Below are 15,233 nucleotides of genomic sequence, written 5' to 3' on the forward strand. Positions count from 1 at the left end.
GTTTGGCGGGAAATCGACTTTCGTTGGGATGTGTCCAGGATGACTGCAGGCACACACATCGAACCATAATGGATTTGTCACAAAAAAACTTGACGTGTTTTGCAGTATAATAACATATAAATCAAGTCTGTATGTGGTTCCAATAAAGAATTATAACTGATTGAAGTTGTAAACCCTATAAAGAATCATCCTGTATAAGTAAATGTTTTGTAAAAGGTGTTATTCTGATAATACGCTTTAACCCCTTGCGTACCAGGTGTCATTTTCCTCTGTGCGTACTGTAATACCGTGTTTTCATTTATTGTTAAAAAACTGTCTAGACCTTTATATAGGGCGTAGTTGTTATGCACACGCGAGGAGAGCATTCACATTACTGATTTTTAAAAAAATTACATTGTGAAACATTTGGACTGAAAAAGGTAACTTTTGATGTTCTAAAGGGATTTTATACTGCTTCAGGTTGACAACACTGCCCGTAGATCAAAGACAGATTTCTTTTTCTTTCTTTTTTTACGATCTTGAAGTTGCTGATTATTTATTGGCAAAACAAACACATATGGGTCGTAACTGTATGCTCCCTTAGGCCTGCCATCTATTGAGACAAAATCTTTATTATTATTATTATTTTCTGTCAGTAAGGTGCTGTCACCTAAGGAGGAATAGTAGAACTAACTCGTTGTTTGCATCTACTAAAAAATTTCATCATCTCAGGATTAATACGACTCTTAATAAAAAAAAAAAATAAGTTTCCATGACATCCACATGGATGTCACTGGTATTTTGCAACGGAGTACTTTATGACATCCACATGGATGTCACTGGAACACAGGGGGTTAAATATGAGGAATATTTTTTATCAGCCTTCGTTAAGACACCAGTGGACATCGCCTATTCCTACACCAAAAGACAGATTCTGTCGTTAAATCATTGTAGAGTTGCGAGCGTGCAAACATACCGAGTGCAATCAAAGCACCTACTCGATTTCTCCAGACAGCTTGTGAGTTCCCTGAAGTTCCAAGATCAGACAGTTCAGAAATCCTAACCTACGAACCTTGTTTATCACGCGTTGTCTGCCGTCGCAGATATCCACCATTGACTACTCTCGTTGTATACGCCTCTAAGTTTTTCAGATTCTCTTCAGCACTCATTCACACAGCCATCACTTATAACGTTGCCACCATAAACCTTATTGATGCAACGATGAATTTCATCTATACTATGTCCTTCAACCTGGAGAAATTGAATTACATCACATAGTTTACACTTAACGGATGCTTTGATGGTCCTCGGTATGTTTTCATGTTTTCTATTCCACATTGATTGAACGACAAAATGTCTTTCGGTGTGGAATATAGGTGAAGTTCAATGAATAATTTGTCTTCTCCCCATTTCAAAATCTCTTGTAATTTCCCTCTAGTGGCTTACTGAAGGCTGAATGAAACATCTCTCATATATATAAACCATGTCTATATAAAACCTACCCGTGATTGAAAACGAAAATACAGGCCAACAGGTGAAACACGACACATACACAAAAGAAAGCACAATACCAAGTGTGACAAATGTTAAGTATTAGTAGTCCTCATAGTGTTGAGATAGGAATTGCATTGCTTCACCAGAAGTATAGAATCCCAAGCAGGAAGGTATTCAACTGTGCACTGAGCCATCTCATCACTGCACCTTTCATGTCTTCATCGTTGTAAAGCATAGAATATTTTTAAATAAGTAAAACTTGTCACCAAAAAGAAGGGGTAAAATTATTTAACCCTCTGATGCATGACCTAATTTTTGCTATAAAAATGCAAAACATGAGTCTCTCAGGCCTGAATTTAAAATAAATGGGAAATGTGTATTTATTCAATTGTTTGTGCTACTTTTAAGATTAACACGATAGCTTAGTGAAGCAGAAAGCCAAATCAGTGGTTTTAGTTTCGCACTACAAACGTTAATATATACCTAGGTACAGTAGATAAGTTTCAATTTAGTGAAAACACATGAAAGAAAGTGCAACTTACGAGATTAATATGGCATTGAACCACCTTTCGCCCTCACAACAGCTCTGATGTGACGTGAAATGGGGTTATAAGAGGTCATGAATGATAGCAAAAGGAATATTAAACCATTCACCGTACAGTTCATCATTCAGCACCGTGAAAGAGGAAATGGGTGCAGAAATCTGCCTCTGATTCGTTTCTTCGAAATGGACACAGATGCTCAATATGTTCAGGTATGAGGACTGAGTGGGTCAGGAGAGGTGTTTAGCTTCATTCGATATTCCTCAAACCACACCACTACAACTCTGCATTATCATCTTGGCATATGTTCATTGCTCGGAAACAAGGTCTTGACCATAGGATGCACCTTAAAATGGGGATAATCAAGCAGTGACGCAATCGGTAAGCATCGGCACATAACCCACTGAAAACCAGAATGTTGAAGTTCACTGCATCACAGAGGCATCGCTATGTTTTACGATTGGGCAGAGGTACTGCGATCATACGCTTCTTTGGACGTCTGTCATACATGAACACAGTCCGTGATTTGAAGTAAAGTGAGCAATGACTCACCTGACGTATCGCAGGTTTCCTGTTATCAGCGATCCATATCGCATATTCGCGACACCATTGGTGTGATGCTAAAACGTTTTAGTCTCTTGTCACCGGTTTCACCCGTGAAACTCAACCACGTATATCCATTTCATGTAATTTGTGGCGGACTATTGTTGTCGAAACAGACTATAAGATGTACTGCATGAGTTCGTCCATCAGTTGCATCGCGGTCGCACGACAGTTCTGAGCGACGATGCGCTTTAATGTTCGGCGGACCTAACACTCAGAGTCTTCTTCTAACTACTGTTTCACTTTGCCTATGTCTTTTTATCGTGAGTTTCTAATCCATCATCACCTTGGACAATGTCCCTTACGAAACACCCAACACACTTACCGCTTTCGTCACGATCGTACAATATAACCGAGCATAAACAGTTTGCCCTCTTTAAAAATCAGAGAGGTCGCCCATTTTAAAGTATCACCGTCCGCTCAGTTCTGCACATTGTCGTTTTAGCACTCCTCACGTATTACGGAGTTTGCACTTAAATACCATGAGCAACACCCCGGCACTATAGTCGCCATCTGGACATGAGCTTAATTAAACCACATTCAACATATACTCAGAAGGAATTGAACCCATTACCCTTTCCCTTTCAAGAAGACCAGCAGACCTATGGCCAGACAAAAAGAATGAAGACTGGCAAATTTTGGGAGACCTACCTTCTTATGTTCTAAATCATTGTCAGAAGTTATATAGATAGTTATATAGAAGTTATATAGAAAGTTTAAAAAACAGGGGATCCTACTCCTTAGTCTGTGAGCCTGGAAACCTGTTTAACCGTTACGTCAGTCGTGAGGTCTCCAAAGAAGCAGACATAACCCCGGGAATTTTTAAGTTTTGAATATATATCACATGTGGTATACTGAGAATGTGCAATACTGAAAATGATACTTTATTCAAGGCAAAATAGGGAAAAACCTTAGCGGGTCTCAGAGACTCGATATGTAACAACGGGATACAAATTTTAAAAATGTCAATATCTTATTTATGGCAATTTAAGGAATTGCTTCTGTGAAGCTACTTCAGAATATATTTTGAGAGATGTCAGAGACATCTATGTGCAGATGCAAAATGTAAAAGAATTAATGCATTTTATTTAACATGCCTGGCCTCTCAGACCCATATCATACATTTGAGGGTTAAGGTAAGTATAAAACAAGATATAAGAATATTTTTTTTGGATTAGGTAGTTTCCACCTGTAGTGTTTGTCGTGAACTGTATGCATAGAAATACTAGATAATGGAGAATTTTCTGCTATTTTAGAAAGGTAATGTAGAACTGACATCATATTGAAAAAAAAATGTTTTAATATCAGACTTGTAACCGAGAAAAGGCATATGAAAATATTACGTTTAATTAACTTAATAAAACATCTTTTTTCTTTTCTAGCATCAGCGTTATTTCATTGAATATCAATTAAAGTAGTGATCAATTAAATCAAAACTATTACAGGATTAGAAAGTTGCAAAAGAAGAATTATGAATATCCATTTAGTAACTGAACCCAAAGGTCTTACAGAAGATGAACACCTGAAATTTATTCAGTTATTAGTTGACTTCCGTCTAGAGTCCATGATTTTGGCGTTGGGAGCATTACTGAAATATGTAGATAAATACTGGACTGAAACGAATCTGCTCTTATCCGTGAAGGAAGCACCGATTATGGAAATAAAATCATTATCTTTGTAAGCTCTGAAACATTAGAATCTGTTTAGTTTACAATGTTTTAAATTAAACATATTAAATCAATTGTTAAACTTTGAATCTTAACGTTGATAATTTTGTCGAACAGAATTTGTCCTTGGAATTTCTAAACTGCTACAGTTTCATTCCCCTTTTTCTTATGGTATGCGGTAATAGTTGACTCTTGAAGGGAGTTCAGTTTTCTCAACACTATGTTCTTAGAGGCTTTCTAATTATTTATCCTTATCTTTAAGTCATTTTCACATACTAAAAGATAAAATTGAATGAAATACTAGCAGTTAGTGAAATTCTGAGGAAAAAATCCGCTTGATAAAAGTATCAGAAACGCAATCTTGAATTATAGCATAAGGTTTCATCTTTCAGCGCACTCAAGATGATAATAAGTTTGATATTTAATATTAAACTGTGTTATTTGGAAAATCATTCACGTGTATGTTCCTTCTATCAAATTAATTTACCCTTGTCAAGATGAATAACATAAAATCTAATAGAAGATAAGAAGCATGAAATGACATAAACTTTAGGCCAAAAACTTATCCAACATTAGCTAGAATACTGACTGAGGAGACCACGAAAAGTTTATGTTCAAGAGCTCATGTTTTGTGAACGACACATTGAGTAAAGAAAAGATTAAAGTAAGAGATAATGATATAATAAAAAAAATTGACTTTAACCATTACGAAGATTTAATATTTGCTACTTCCAACTGCAGAAAGTGAAACCGTTTTTGCAGAGAAGCATGCCAGATTTTATGACATTTCTTCTGAAATGAAGAGAAAGAAACTTACTAGCTCGTTTATAAGTTAACACGCCTATAAGTACTTTTGTGTACATTGTCTTTCTTGTTGAAGAAACGTATGTTTATTGTTGTAAACTGAAAAGCTTACCATGTTGTAAAGCTAAAAGTTCAGTGAAGAAAGAATTGAACTTTTCCTGACACGTGATTTTAGTAATTCTTCTCGGGCTATCAGCCAGGAGAAGGTATTGACATCTGACGTTTCGAATGCAGATATCGCATTCATCTTCACGGATTGTAATGGCATTATTTACAATCTCTGAAGATGAATGCAATGTCTGCATTCGAAACGTTGGATGTCAATACCTTCTCCTGGCTGATAGCCCGAGAAGAGTTACTAAAAGTTCAATGTTTCTAGTAAAAGCTCATAACTTAAAGTGGTAGAGACTCATACTAGTTTATGATAGGGCGTATACAGTTAATGAACGATTAATTAGAAGAATAAAGCTAATAAACATTATAACTTATTAATGTAAATCAGTTTATAAGATCTCTGGAAGTGAGAGTAAGAGAAAGACTTAGGAGTAGACCTCTATAATAATAGTTACCATCCTGGAGTCTGCCAAGATGAAAACTGGCTCTAGCGAGACTCGCATATGATTCGATGAATGACTATCCCACGTGTTCTCTGTTCTTACTTTTTGAGAAAGACAGAACGCCGTCGTTGGCACAAAAGAATCCACTTCTGTATGAAGAAGAGATTCAAAAACATGGAAAATTCTTAAAGAATGTGAAAGATTTGTTTGTGTAATCTTCAATTCAACACAAATGTTTTATCTTTTAGGAAGAAAGAACACAGGACTATCCTGGCATGTGTGCGGCTTGTGTCAAAGAGTTATTTGAGCAATAATGCCAAAATACTTTTCCGAAACATGCCATGATTTAGGGAGTAACCGATATTATATTAACATGTTTGCGCATATCAAATAAATGTTTTTAAGTTATATTTTGCACCTTTGGCCTGAAGTTAGTAATAATTTTCTTTTCTACGTATAATATGCAAATGTTTGCTCAGGTAACGCTAATCAGTAAATCGTGCTTCCCCATTTTGCAATCAAAGACAGTGAACATTGATTAATTCTATTTTTTCTACTTCCAGTTTTTTCTCTCCTTGGTTTATGTATTTAGTCCCTTGTTACTTGATATTTTTTAAGAAAATCAGATGAGAGGTAGAACAAATCAATTTCATAGAAGGAATATACAAAGAAAAGATTATTTTTCAAATAAGAAACATTGTACAGTCACAGCCCAAAGTTCCTTAGAGGATATATCTTTAATTTCCGTATGTATCACTAAAGAAACTTTGACCTAATTGTATGTTTCTGCACCTATAATATGAACCAAAGGAAAGAAAAATTTACGATAATAGATATTGAAATAAAACATAAACTTTAGAACATAATAAGTGTAAATAATAGTAATCAGAAATATTTCTCCCGTAGATTAAAATTTAATACTATTTAAGCATTATTTACTGGATAGCAAGAAAGTGATGTTTTTTAAACAAAATTATGTAAAAACTTAAGTTTTCACGAAGATGTTGAACAGATAGATAGTTCATGTTATCGCCAGGAAAACTACGAAAATATAAGAATATTTCTTATAAAATTCTTTTTAAATCTTTAATATACATTTCCTTCTAATGGTGTTGAAGACCTGCGCCATCGTTGATTTTTAGTCCATTGTTTTAAATAGCGAATTATTGTATTATTTTCTTCGGAATAAACTGAAATTTTAATGGTTTCACTGATTTCTTCTTCACATCTACGAATACTGTTCAGAAAGTAGCCTTCGATTGGTTAAAAAAAGGAACACCAAACTAAATAACAAGAATTTATTATATACATCTGAAAACTACTTCTTCGTTCTATTTTTCAACACAGTTTTCATAAAGATTCAAGCACGTATCATATCTCTGCACTAGCTTAGAAATTCATCATAAAAATCTCCCGCCTATACCTTGAGCTAGCCTGTGACTGCATCTTTCAGCTTCTCATCATCGCATCATATAATTTGTGGCAATTCATCGGAAAGCTCGGAAATTGTGAAACGTCGATTTTTACGAACTTCTACATTAATTTTCTGAACGAGTTTATCAATGACCACTGATGGTCTGCCACAGGGGCGTCATTTCAGACTTCGCTTGGGGGGGCAAGAGCACCACCGACATAAGACTTTCATGTTTTGTACTAGTATATTAGTATACAATTGATTAAAGTATGTGTGTTCCTCAAACTCTTGGGGGGGGGGGCAATTGCCCCCTCCTGCCCCTCCTAAATGACGCCCCTGGTCTGCCATTCCTCTCTTCGTCATGAATATTTGTTCGTCCACTTTTAAATGAATGAATCCATTTATGAACAACTCCTTCACTCATCACACTTGCTCCATACACGGCACAAAGTTCCCGATGAATAGCTGCTACCGAATATTGTTTTGCCATAAGCACGCACTGGGTGGGGTTTTCTATTGCAACACGTATTTTAAGACGCTACACAAGTGGAACTAGTGATCAGACAACCTTCACTCTACCACGACTGGATGCATACTGATACACCGCCAAGGCCGTGTCGTGGGGGGGAGCGAGCGGGCCAACGGCCCCGGGCCCCGAAGTAAGGGGCGAAAAATTCGGGAGAAAAAGAAAAGATAGGAAAAATTGCTTGGAATATATGTATGGGGGCGCCGTCGTATACTCTCGCCCCGGGCGCTGATTTTCCACGGCACGGCCCTGTATACCGCGCATGTCTATGCACAGATGGTGGCGCTGCCCCCACCTACTTCACGCTCAGTGATCGATCGAAGGTTACTTTCCGAACGCGTCTCGTACTTAAATTCTTCTTACTTCGTGAAGTTTAAAATTTTGTTACATATAAGTTTAATATTTAATAATCAAATGTAATGTGAGTAGTATTAAATTTATATATAAGTCAAACTCGATTTGACTAATCAAGGACCGTTAAACTATAGACTTCAAGAAGAAATCGGTAAATTCACATAATTAAAATTATAGTTCAATAATAATAATAATAAAACATATAAATCAGTGTGGCAAAAGAAAAGTAAGATGCCGTTGGTACTCAATACCGTTAATATGACCAAAATCAATATTTTCTAAATTTTTTTAGTGTGTATTCCTTCTTTAATGTTAGGAAGGCAGATATAAATTTTCCTTTTAAGAATCTATATGTAAATAAACTAATTATTTTATTATATTTATTTATTTTTCAAGACAAGATATTGTAACTATAGATGAGGAGACCTATGAAGCTTTACAAATATTTAGCCAAGAGTGTCATCCATCGAATTTCAAAAAATGGTCTCCAGGAAGTAGTAGAGAAGGACTCAGTGTATTTGGCATTTTAAATAGATGCAAATCCACATTAGGATGTAAACAAATGAGGTAAGAAAAGACAAGTAACTTTTTATCTCTTTCAAAATACCTGGAAGGTTACATTTTATGTAGTTTTTGGCATACTGTAGTTTAACAAATCTAGAGGTGTCACTTTGTATTAGTAGTAGAAAATATTGAAAATAAGCTTTTCTTCTTTCTTTTCGTTTCTTTACTTTCTCTCTTAGCAGGATGCAAGTTGGTAGTTTAAATACCTATTTGTGGATATAATTTGAGACATACTTATATATACGTATAAAGTATAAGAGCTTCCTGCGTCCAAAGGCACTTCATTTGCACTAAACTGTTTTAGCAATAGGACTTATATTGCCTCTGTAAGTAGCTTTGAGAACTCATGATTTTTCCACTACAAGTTCTAAACTAGACTAGTTCTACATCATATATGTCGTTACAAAATGAGTTCTAATGCAAAGTGTTTGCAGTAGTAGATTGTTCAAAAAAATTTGTTCGAGTACAAAGGATTTACAATAGTAAGAGTTTGAATTTCTCTACTTTTCAACTGGGCACACGAAAAAAGCAAAATACAGTACTAAGAAGTAGATAAAGAGAGAATAAACAGAGGTAGCTGAATTTAGTGCAATTAAAATGCATTTCCACGCAGTAATTAAATTCTTTTTACCATGTGACTAATTTAAAGTTCAAGTAACTTTTGTAGGTAAAATCGAAAACTCCGACAGAAATTCTCAAAAAGGAGATGAAGATTAATGGTGTGTAATGCGTGAGCTTCAACTGCATCGATAAATGGTGAAAATTCTTTGAAGAAAGCCGAGTAATCGTATTAATTTGTCTCATTATTCACATAGACCTATAAGAGCTCCCTCGTGACTATATGGTTAGCTTACGTGTTTTCGGCGCAGGAGACGCGGAAGTTTACATAGTTCGGATTTACGTCTCATATAGCCTCGATGCTGGAAGGAAAGCCAAACTGCAATCCAGTAATAACGGCTGCAACCAGAAGCATTAAAGAAGCACTTCGGAATGACTACTATTGGGACTCTATTACTTCTAGGAGTCCTAATAGTAGATATTTCATTTAAATGGGCCCCGAAATTCAACCTTTCGTGCGGTACCGCGTACGATATTCATATAAGAATTTTGGTTTCATATGAGAGGTTTTTTTTTTTTTTAATGTGGTGAACCTATTCCGTATTTTATTTACACATTCATGTTTTATCGTATCGTTATTCATATAAGAAATTTGGTTTCATATAAGAGTTTTTTTTTATTTATACATTCATGTTTTATCGTATCATATGAGGTAATACGCTTTTATTTTGAAGTGAGCCCCATTCGACGGCGCGGAGCTAAAGTGGGGGGTAGTTGCCCTGTCCCCATAACTTACGGTATTGGTAAATAATATTAAAAAAGTAGAAAACATAATTTATACACTGATTTCCAGTTGAATTAGATACACAGGACAGTTGCAGAAACCGCCCTGGAGAGGCTCGAGTAGTGCATGTGAATGAAACGCATCGCGGGTGCACTGCTGCCGTGTACTTCCTCTCTCGGTATCCGTGTCAGTGCAGTGTGTGATGAGCAAGACGAAGAACCTGACTGCACTTGATCGTGGTCAAATCGTAGGGGCCAGACAACTGGGTGGCTCGATTTCGGAAGTGGCTGCGGCACTCGTTATTTAAAAGGCAACTGTGCCAAGGGTGTACCGTGAGAACTTGGCTTCTGGTAAAACCGCACCCGCACGGGCAAACCGCCGCTGTCAGGGGCAAGTCGACGACATGGGTGGGCGCCGACTGGTCCGCATCGTAACAGCCGATAGACAGAGCACAGTGCGTCAAATCGCGAAGAGGTTCAGTGCAGGACAATAACGCAGTGTTTGCAGCCACACATTTCACAACCATCTACTCGCAATAAAGCACAAAAACCATCGGCCCACGCGAGTACCCCTTCTAACCGCACAACAAAGAGAACAACGACTAGCATAGGCAAAGGAACACCGCCACTGGACAGTGGAAATGTGGAAAAAGGTTGGCTGGACAGGTGAGTCACGTTTCACATTGGTACAGACCGATGGACGGGTACAGGTGCAGCCCGAACCACACGAAACAATGGATCTACCGTGCCAGCAGGGAACTGTACAGGCTGGTGGTGGTGATATTATCATCTGTTGCATGTTTACGTGGACTGAAATGGGTCCCCTAATACGTGTAACACGGTCCCTCACAGGTGAACGCTACCGCTATCCTCTGGATGACCATGTCCTGTCATTTGCTCAGCTTCAACATCTGGATGACTCATCATTCAGCAAGATAATGCTCCGGCCCACCGCTCTAGTATGGCAGCAGACTGGTTTGATTACCATTCCTCTGATGACAACACTTCCCTGGCCATCACGGTCACCAGACCTCAATCCCATCTAACACATCTGCGACGCCTTCGGGCTGTGGACCCTCTTTCGACCAACCTACGGGCTCTATGGAAGACTGCAGCAGGTATGGATTGAGATACCACAACAAAACTTCAGGTGCCTCATGGAGTCCAAGCCGTAACGGGTAGCCGCCGTTATCACAGCGAAAGGTGGTGCTACACAGTATTAGGTAGGTGTCTCTAATTCAACTGGTGATCAATGTATAAAGCGGTTAAATGAACTAATAGCGGTTTCCAGGACTTTTATTATAGGCCAAAAAATTTGGGTGCTCAGTTAATGATGTCATAATTCTCACTCGCTAAATTTTCTTTCCTGTGTGCAAAGTCTTGATTCACATTTAACTACTATTTAATTATTCAGTTACATTTTGTCCACCGTCCAAAATGGTCATATTGCTTTGTTATTACTAGAGCGTTTCTATTTCAAGTGTGTCCCTACTCCCGCTGCTATCGATGTATGTTTTTCCGTACCTCCCTCGAAAGAGGAGGAACAAGTTGCTTTGGCCGAGATGCGGACAGGATTGCCAGATTGACGGGCTTCGCTGTGCACTGTCTTGTTAGCTATTCTAAGTAGCCTACGATCTTCACTTGCCAAGACCAAACGATTGAATGACAAATTAGCAACACAGCCGGTATCATTCACTTCTTTCCCCAAAGCAAAGGAAACGTATCGTCCGTAAGAGGGTGCGGGGGTGGGACCGAAGAAAGTTTCACATATTTTCCGAGGGCACAATTGAAATAGAAAGGCTCTTGTGCCGGATTGACGTATAACCTAAACAAACAATAGCTTAGAGCTCTACTCTCTTGGAGTCGCCCCCCTCCCCAAAAAAAGGAAAAAATAATTTTAAGTTACAGCTTAATAATTATTTCGTTATTAATATACTTATTCTTAATTGTATTTCTATTCAACAATTACTTTGATAAGATACATATTTTGTAATGTGTAAATGGCTTTAGATACCAACTAGGTCCATAACTTACCATATTCAACACAAAAAACAGCGATAATTTTTCATTGACAAAGGACAACTAGACGCATAAAGAGCCGCATTATTTGCAATACTTTAGGGCCTCATCAATCCTAAATTCGGCTCTGGTTGTTATTGTGATATTTACAAAAGATAAGAAAAATGAATGAAGAGTGTAGTGGATGTATTTCTAATGTATTAATATGTATTTCTAATTACAGAAATTTCTTTGTGCATCCGACAAAGAATATTCAAGTTCTCAACGAGAGATTTGATGTTATACAATTTTGTATGAATCCAGTTCATATAGATGTAGTAAAGAACATTATGGACTGCCTTAGATACATGAAAAATATTGCTGTAAGTAATATAAGAATGTACTCTCTTATAATTTTAGTAAGTAAAATTAAGATTAGTTCTTGCATGTTAACAATAAACATTTATTTCGGGTCTCTGACGCGTGAGGTTCCTGGTTCGATCTCAGTTCCTGTCAAGTTCCAAGTGGCGTGGGTTCTCACGTTTTCTCCTACTTAACATTTTTCTACCATTATTATCCATTATCATCCATTATCTTATGATCTTATGATCAAGGTCTTTCTTAGCTTGGTTCATAATCGTGAAAAAAATGTTAGAAAAACTAAAATTTCTAAAGATAAAAAAGAAATTACTAATCATGAATTCAGACTCATTTTAATAAAATTGTCTATCTAAGGTTGAATTTGTTATATTCACTTTTATCATCTGTGCTATCAAATCACAAGCTAGTATTTTTTAAAGAACATTTTATTGTAAATTTCAGAGAATATTTCCAAAAATACTGAATGCCAGTGCCACTGTGAAGGAATGGAAAACCTTCTATGATGTAAGTAATAATTGATTTACATACAGTACTTAGTGATTTCATATTCTTACTACGATTAGTTCAGTTCTTTCTTGTTACAGTTATAGTATAATTCTATAAAACATTTACACCTAATTATACAGCGAAGCACTGATTGAAATTTGATATACTTCATTAGATATTGAGTATAAAATTATTATGCTTGTTATTATTGCAACGAATATCATAATCAGTTTATGGTATTATACTTTCATATTTGTCTTATGTAATATATCTAATGATGAGAGTTTATATATGTGTCGCTCACTACAAATTAAGAATAATTTGCGACTTCGTAACCGAATCAATTATTATGTATTATTATACAATAAAATCTCGTTAATTCGGATTGCGATAAGCCGGACAGGCAAAAGAAGGTAGAATGCAAGCTTTAAATGTGGCTATAAATCAACAGTCGCATTCGTCACATACCTCGTTACGGTTTAAAAAAACTCGTGAAGTATTTGCAAATTGTTGTTAATACTACATTCTAAACTGTCCCAACAGAATATAGACATGTGCTTCAAATTAACTTCCGCAGCAATAGTTTTGAGTAGTGATGTAAATTTTCCGGAAAATTTTGAAACGGAAAATTTTCCAGAAAATTTCCTGGAAAATTTTCCGATTCATAAAACATACTCCACTTATTCCTACATGGTTGTTCAGCCCTAAAATTTATTTGTTACAAATATTGTCTGAAAAAAGTTTCATGAAGTGAAAATCTAACGATTCTTCATTTGTGCAAAAATGTTTTAAAAACTTCAATGTATTCTTCTCTCAGAATTCACCTTTGATCTTACAAAATCATATTTCTTTAATTTAATACGCGTAAGGCAATGTTTCCTCATAACTTTAAACACAATAAAATCAAAGTATTTCTTCTTATTTTCTGTTATAAAAACAATCTTCATAAGGAACAGGAACTTTCATGTTTTACGTAATTATTTCATTACATAGACAGGCGTATGTGTGAAGAAACAGTTGAATTTTCTGTTTTTGAAATAATTGATAAATTCACAAAGGTTTCTTTTCGCTTTCTTGTTACATTTTAAACAATGGTATGATATATTTGTACTCTACGAACTCCATTTATGTTCCCTGCACTTTAGAAACGCACACACACACACACACGCCTACAGAGAGAAACACTATGTAGGTTTTTACTTGCCAACTCGAAATATTAGAAAATCTTCGGTTCCCAAAAGCTAATTGGAAAATTATAATTTGTTGCTGTCTATAACTTTCCTTTACAGGAGTTCAATTTTATAGCTCAGTGTGCAGTTAAATATAGTGGAAAATTTTCCACCTAACATCACTATAGATAATATTGAAAATTGTCCGGATTATGAAAAGTTTTTCCACTTGTTTCTGCATCGTAATGAAAATTTTCCGATCCATGAAAATTCCTTTCACTTGTTTCTACAGAGAAATAACACTTTCCGATTCATAAAATAATGTTTTACTTTTTGCTTCAAAATGATGAAAATTTTCTGATCCAAAAAGTTTTTTCAATTTTTCCATAAACGACAGAAAGTTTTTCGATTCATGAAAAATTGTTTCACTTGTTTCTACATAGTACTGGAGATTTTCTGAGCCATGAAAGTTTGCAGATTCTTTAAACGACCTTTCACTTTTCAACATTTCTATACATGAATTTTATCAATTTTATGGTTAATAAGAAGTTGTTACTTGATCACTGATATTTGTTTAGAACGGAAAATTTTCCGGAAAAACATAGGGGAAAATTTTCCGCGGAAAACATTTCACCTCACATCACTAGTTTTGAATAACACAAAACCAGGTCCATTGGGAACTTAGTGTGTGTGTATGTATATATGATATAATATATATTTGGACTTGTGCCCTTGAAATACATCATAATAAACGTCTTTTCTTGCTATAAACAGAGTTCTAATGTACTTTCTACTGTTCTTTTAGGTTATTTTAGTTAATTCGGACTTAAATTTAGTCTCCCCTCCACCCATTAGTTCTTATTAACGGAGTTTTACTGTACTGCCAAACCTTTAATCAGATACTATTGTTGACAAATTCTGTGTTTGAATTATGCAATTGAAGTAATAAGTATGGTACTTTATAGTGATGAATAGTACGGCACTTTATAGTAATAAGTGATGAATACAGATATTTTATCCTTTATAAAAAATGTTCCATAAAGTTGGATAAAGTCAAATTACTATGATTGATCATTTATTGTTTTCATTTTTAGGTAATTAATTATTTTAAGGATCTCTCTTTTATAAACATATGTAATTAACTGAAAATCTTTTACATTATTTCAGACTTTATATCATACTATTCTCATTGGAGAGTTGTGTCAAGCACATCAAGCGGATCTCTCTTTCTTCAGAAAGGTATATTTCTTTATTTTCCATGTATTATGAAAACAATCAATCCAAGTTACATGAACGATCCTCAAACAAGACGATATGTAAGAAACCTTCACTGCTTGAATATTTTCACCATCTC

The 15,233-nt window shown here is 35.7% G+C and overlaps 1 protein-coding gene across 1 annotated transcript in view; it reads left to right on the top strand.

The window, feature by feature from the left end:
- LOC145673178 (mutS protein homolog 5-like) overlaps positions 1–15,233 on the top strand; it is a 76,611-nt gene that overhangs the window by 25,660 nt on the left and 35,718 nt on the right. The window contains exons 7-11 of the mRNA XM_081742636.1: positions 4,064–4,295; positions 8,337–8,507; positions 12,088–12,226; positions 12,666–12,728; positions 15,047–15,118. Coding sequence (XP_081598762.1) covers positions 4,064–4,295; positions 8,337–8,507; positions 12,088–12,226; positions 12,666–12,728; positions 15,047–15,118 — 677 coding nt within the window. The remainder of the gene's footprint in view (positions 1–4,063; positions 4,296–8,336; positions 8,508–12,087; positions 12,227–12,665; positions 12,729–15,046; positions 15,119–15,233) is intronic.

Source organism: Thermobia domestica, chromosome 16 (genome assembly GCF_964235325.1).
Source record: "Thermobia domestica chromosome 16, izTheDome1.hap1.1, whole genome shotgun sequence".
Classification (NCBI taxonomy): domain Eukaryota; kingdom Metazoa; phylum Arthropoda; class Insecta; order Zygentoma; family Lepismatidae; genus Thermobia; species Thermobia domestica.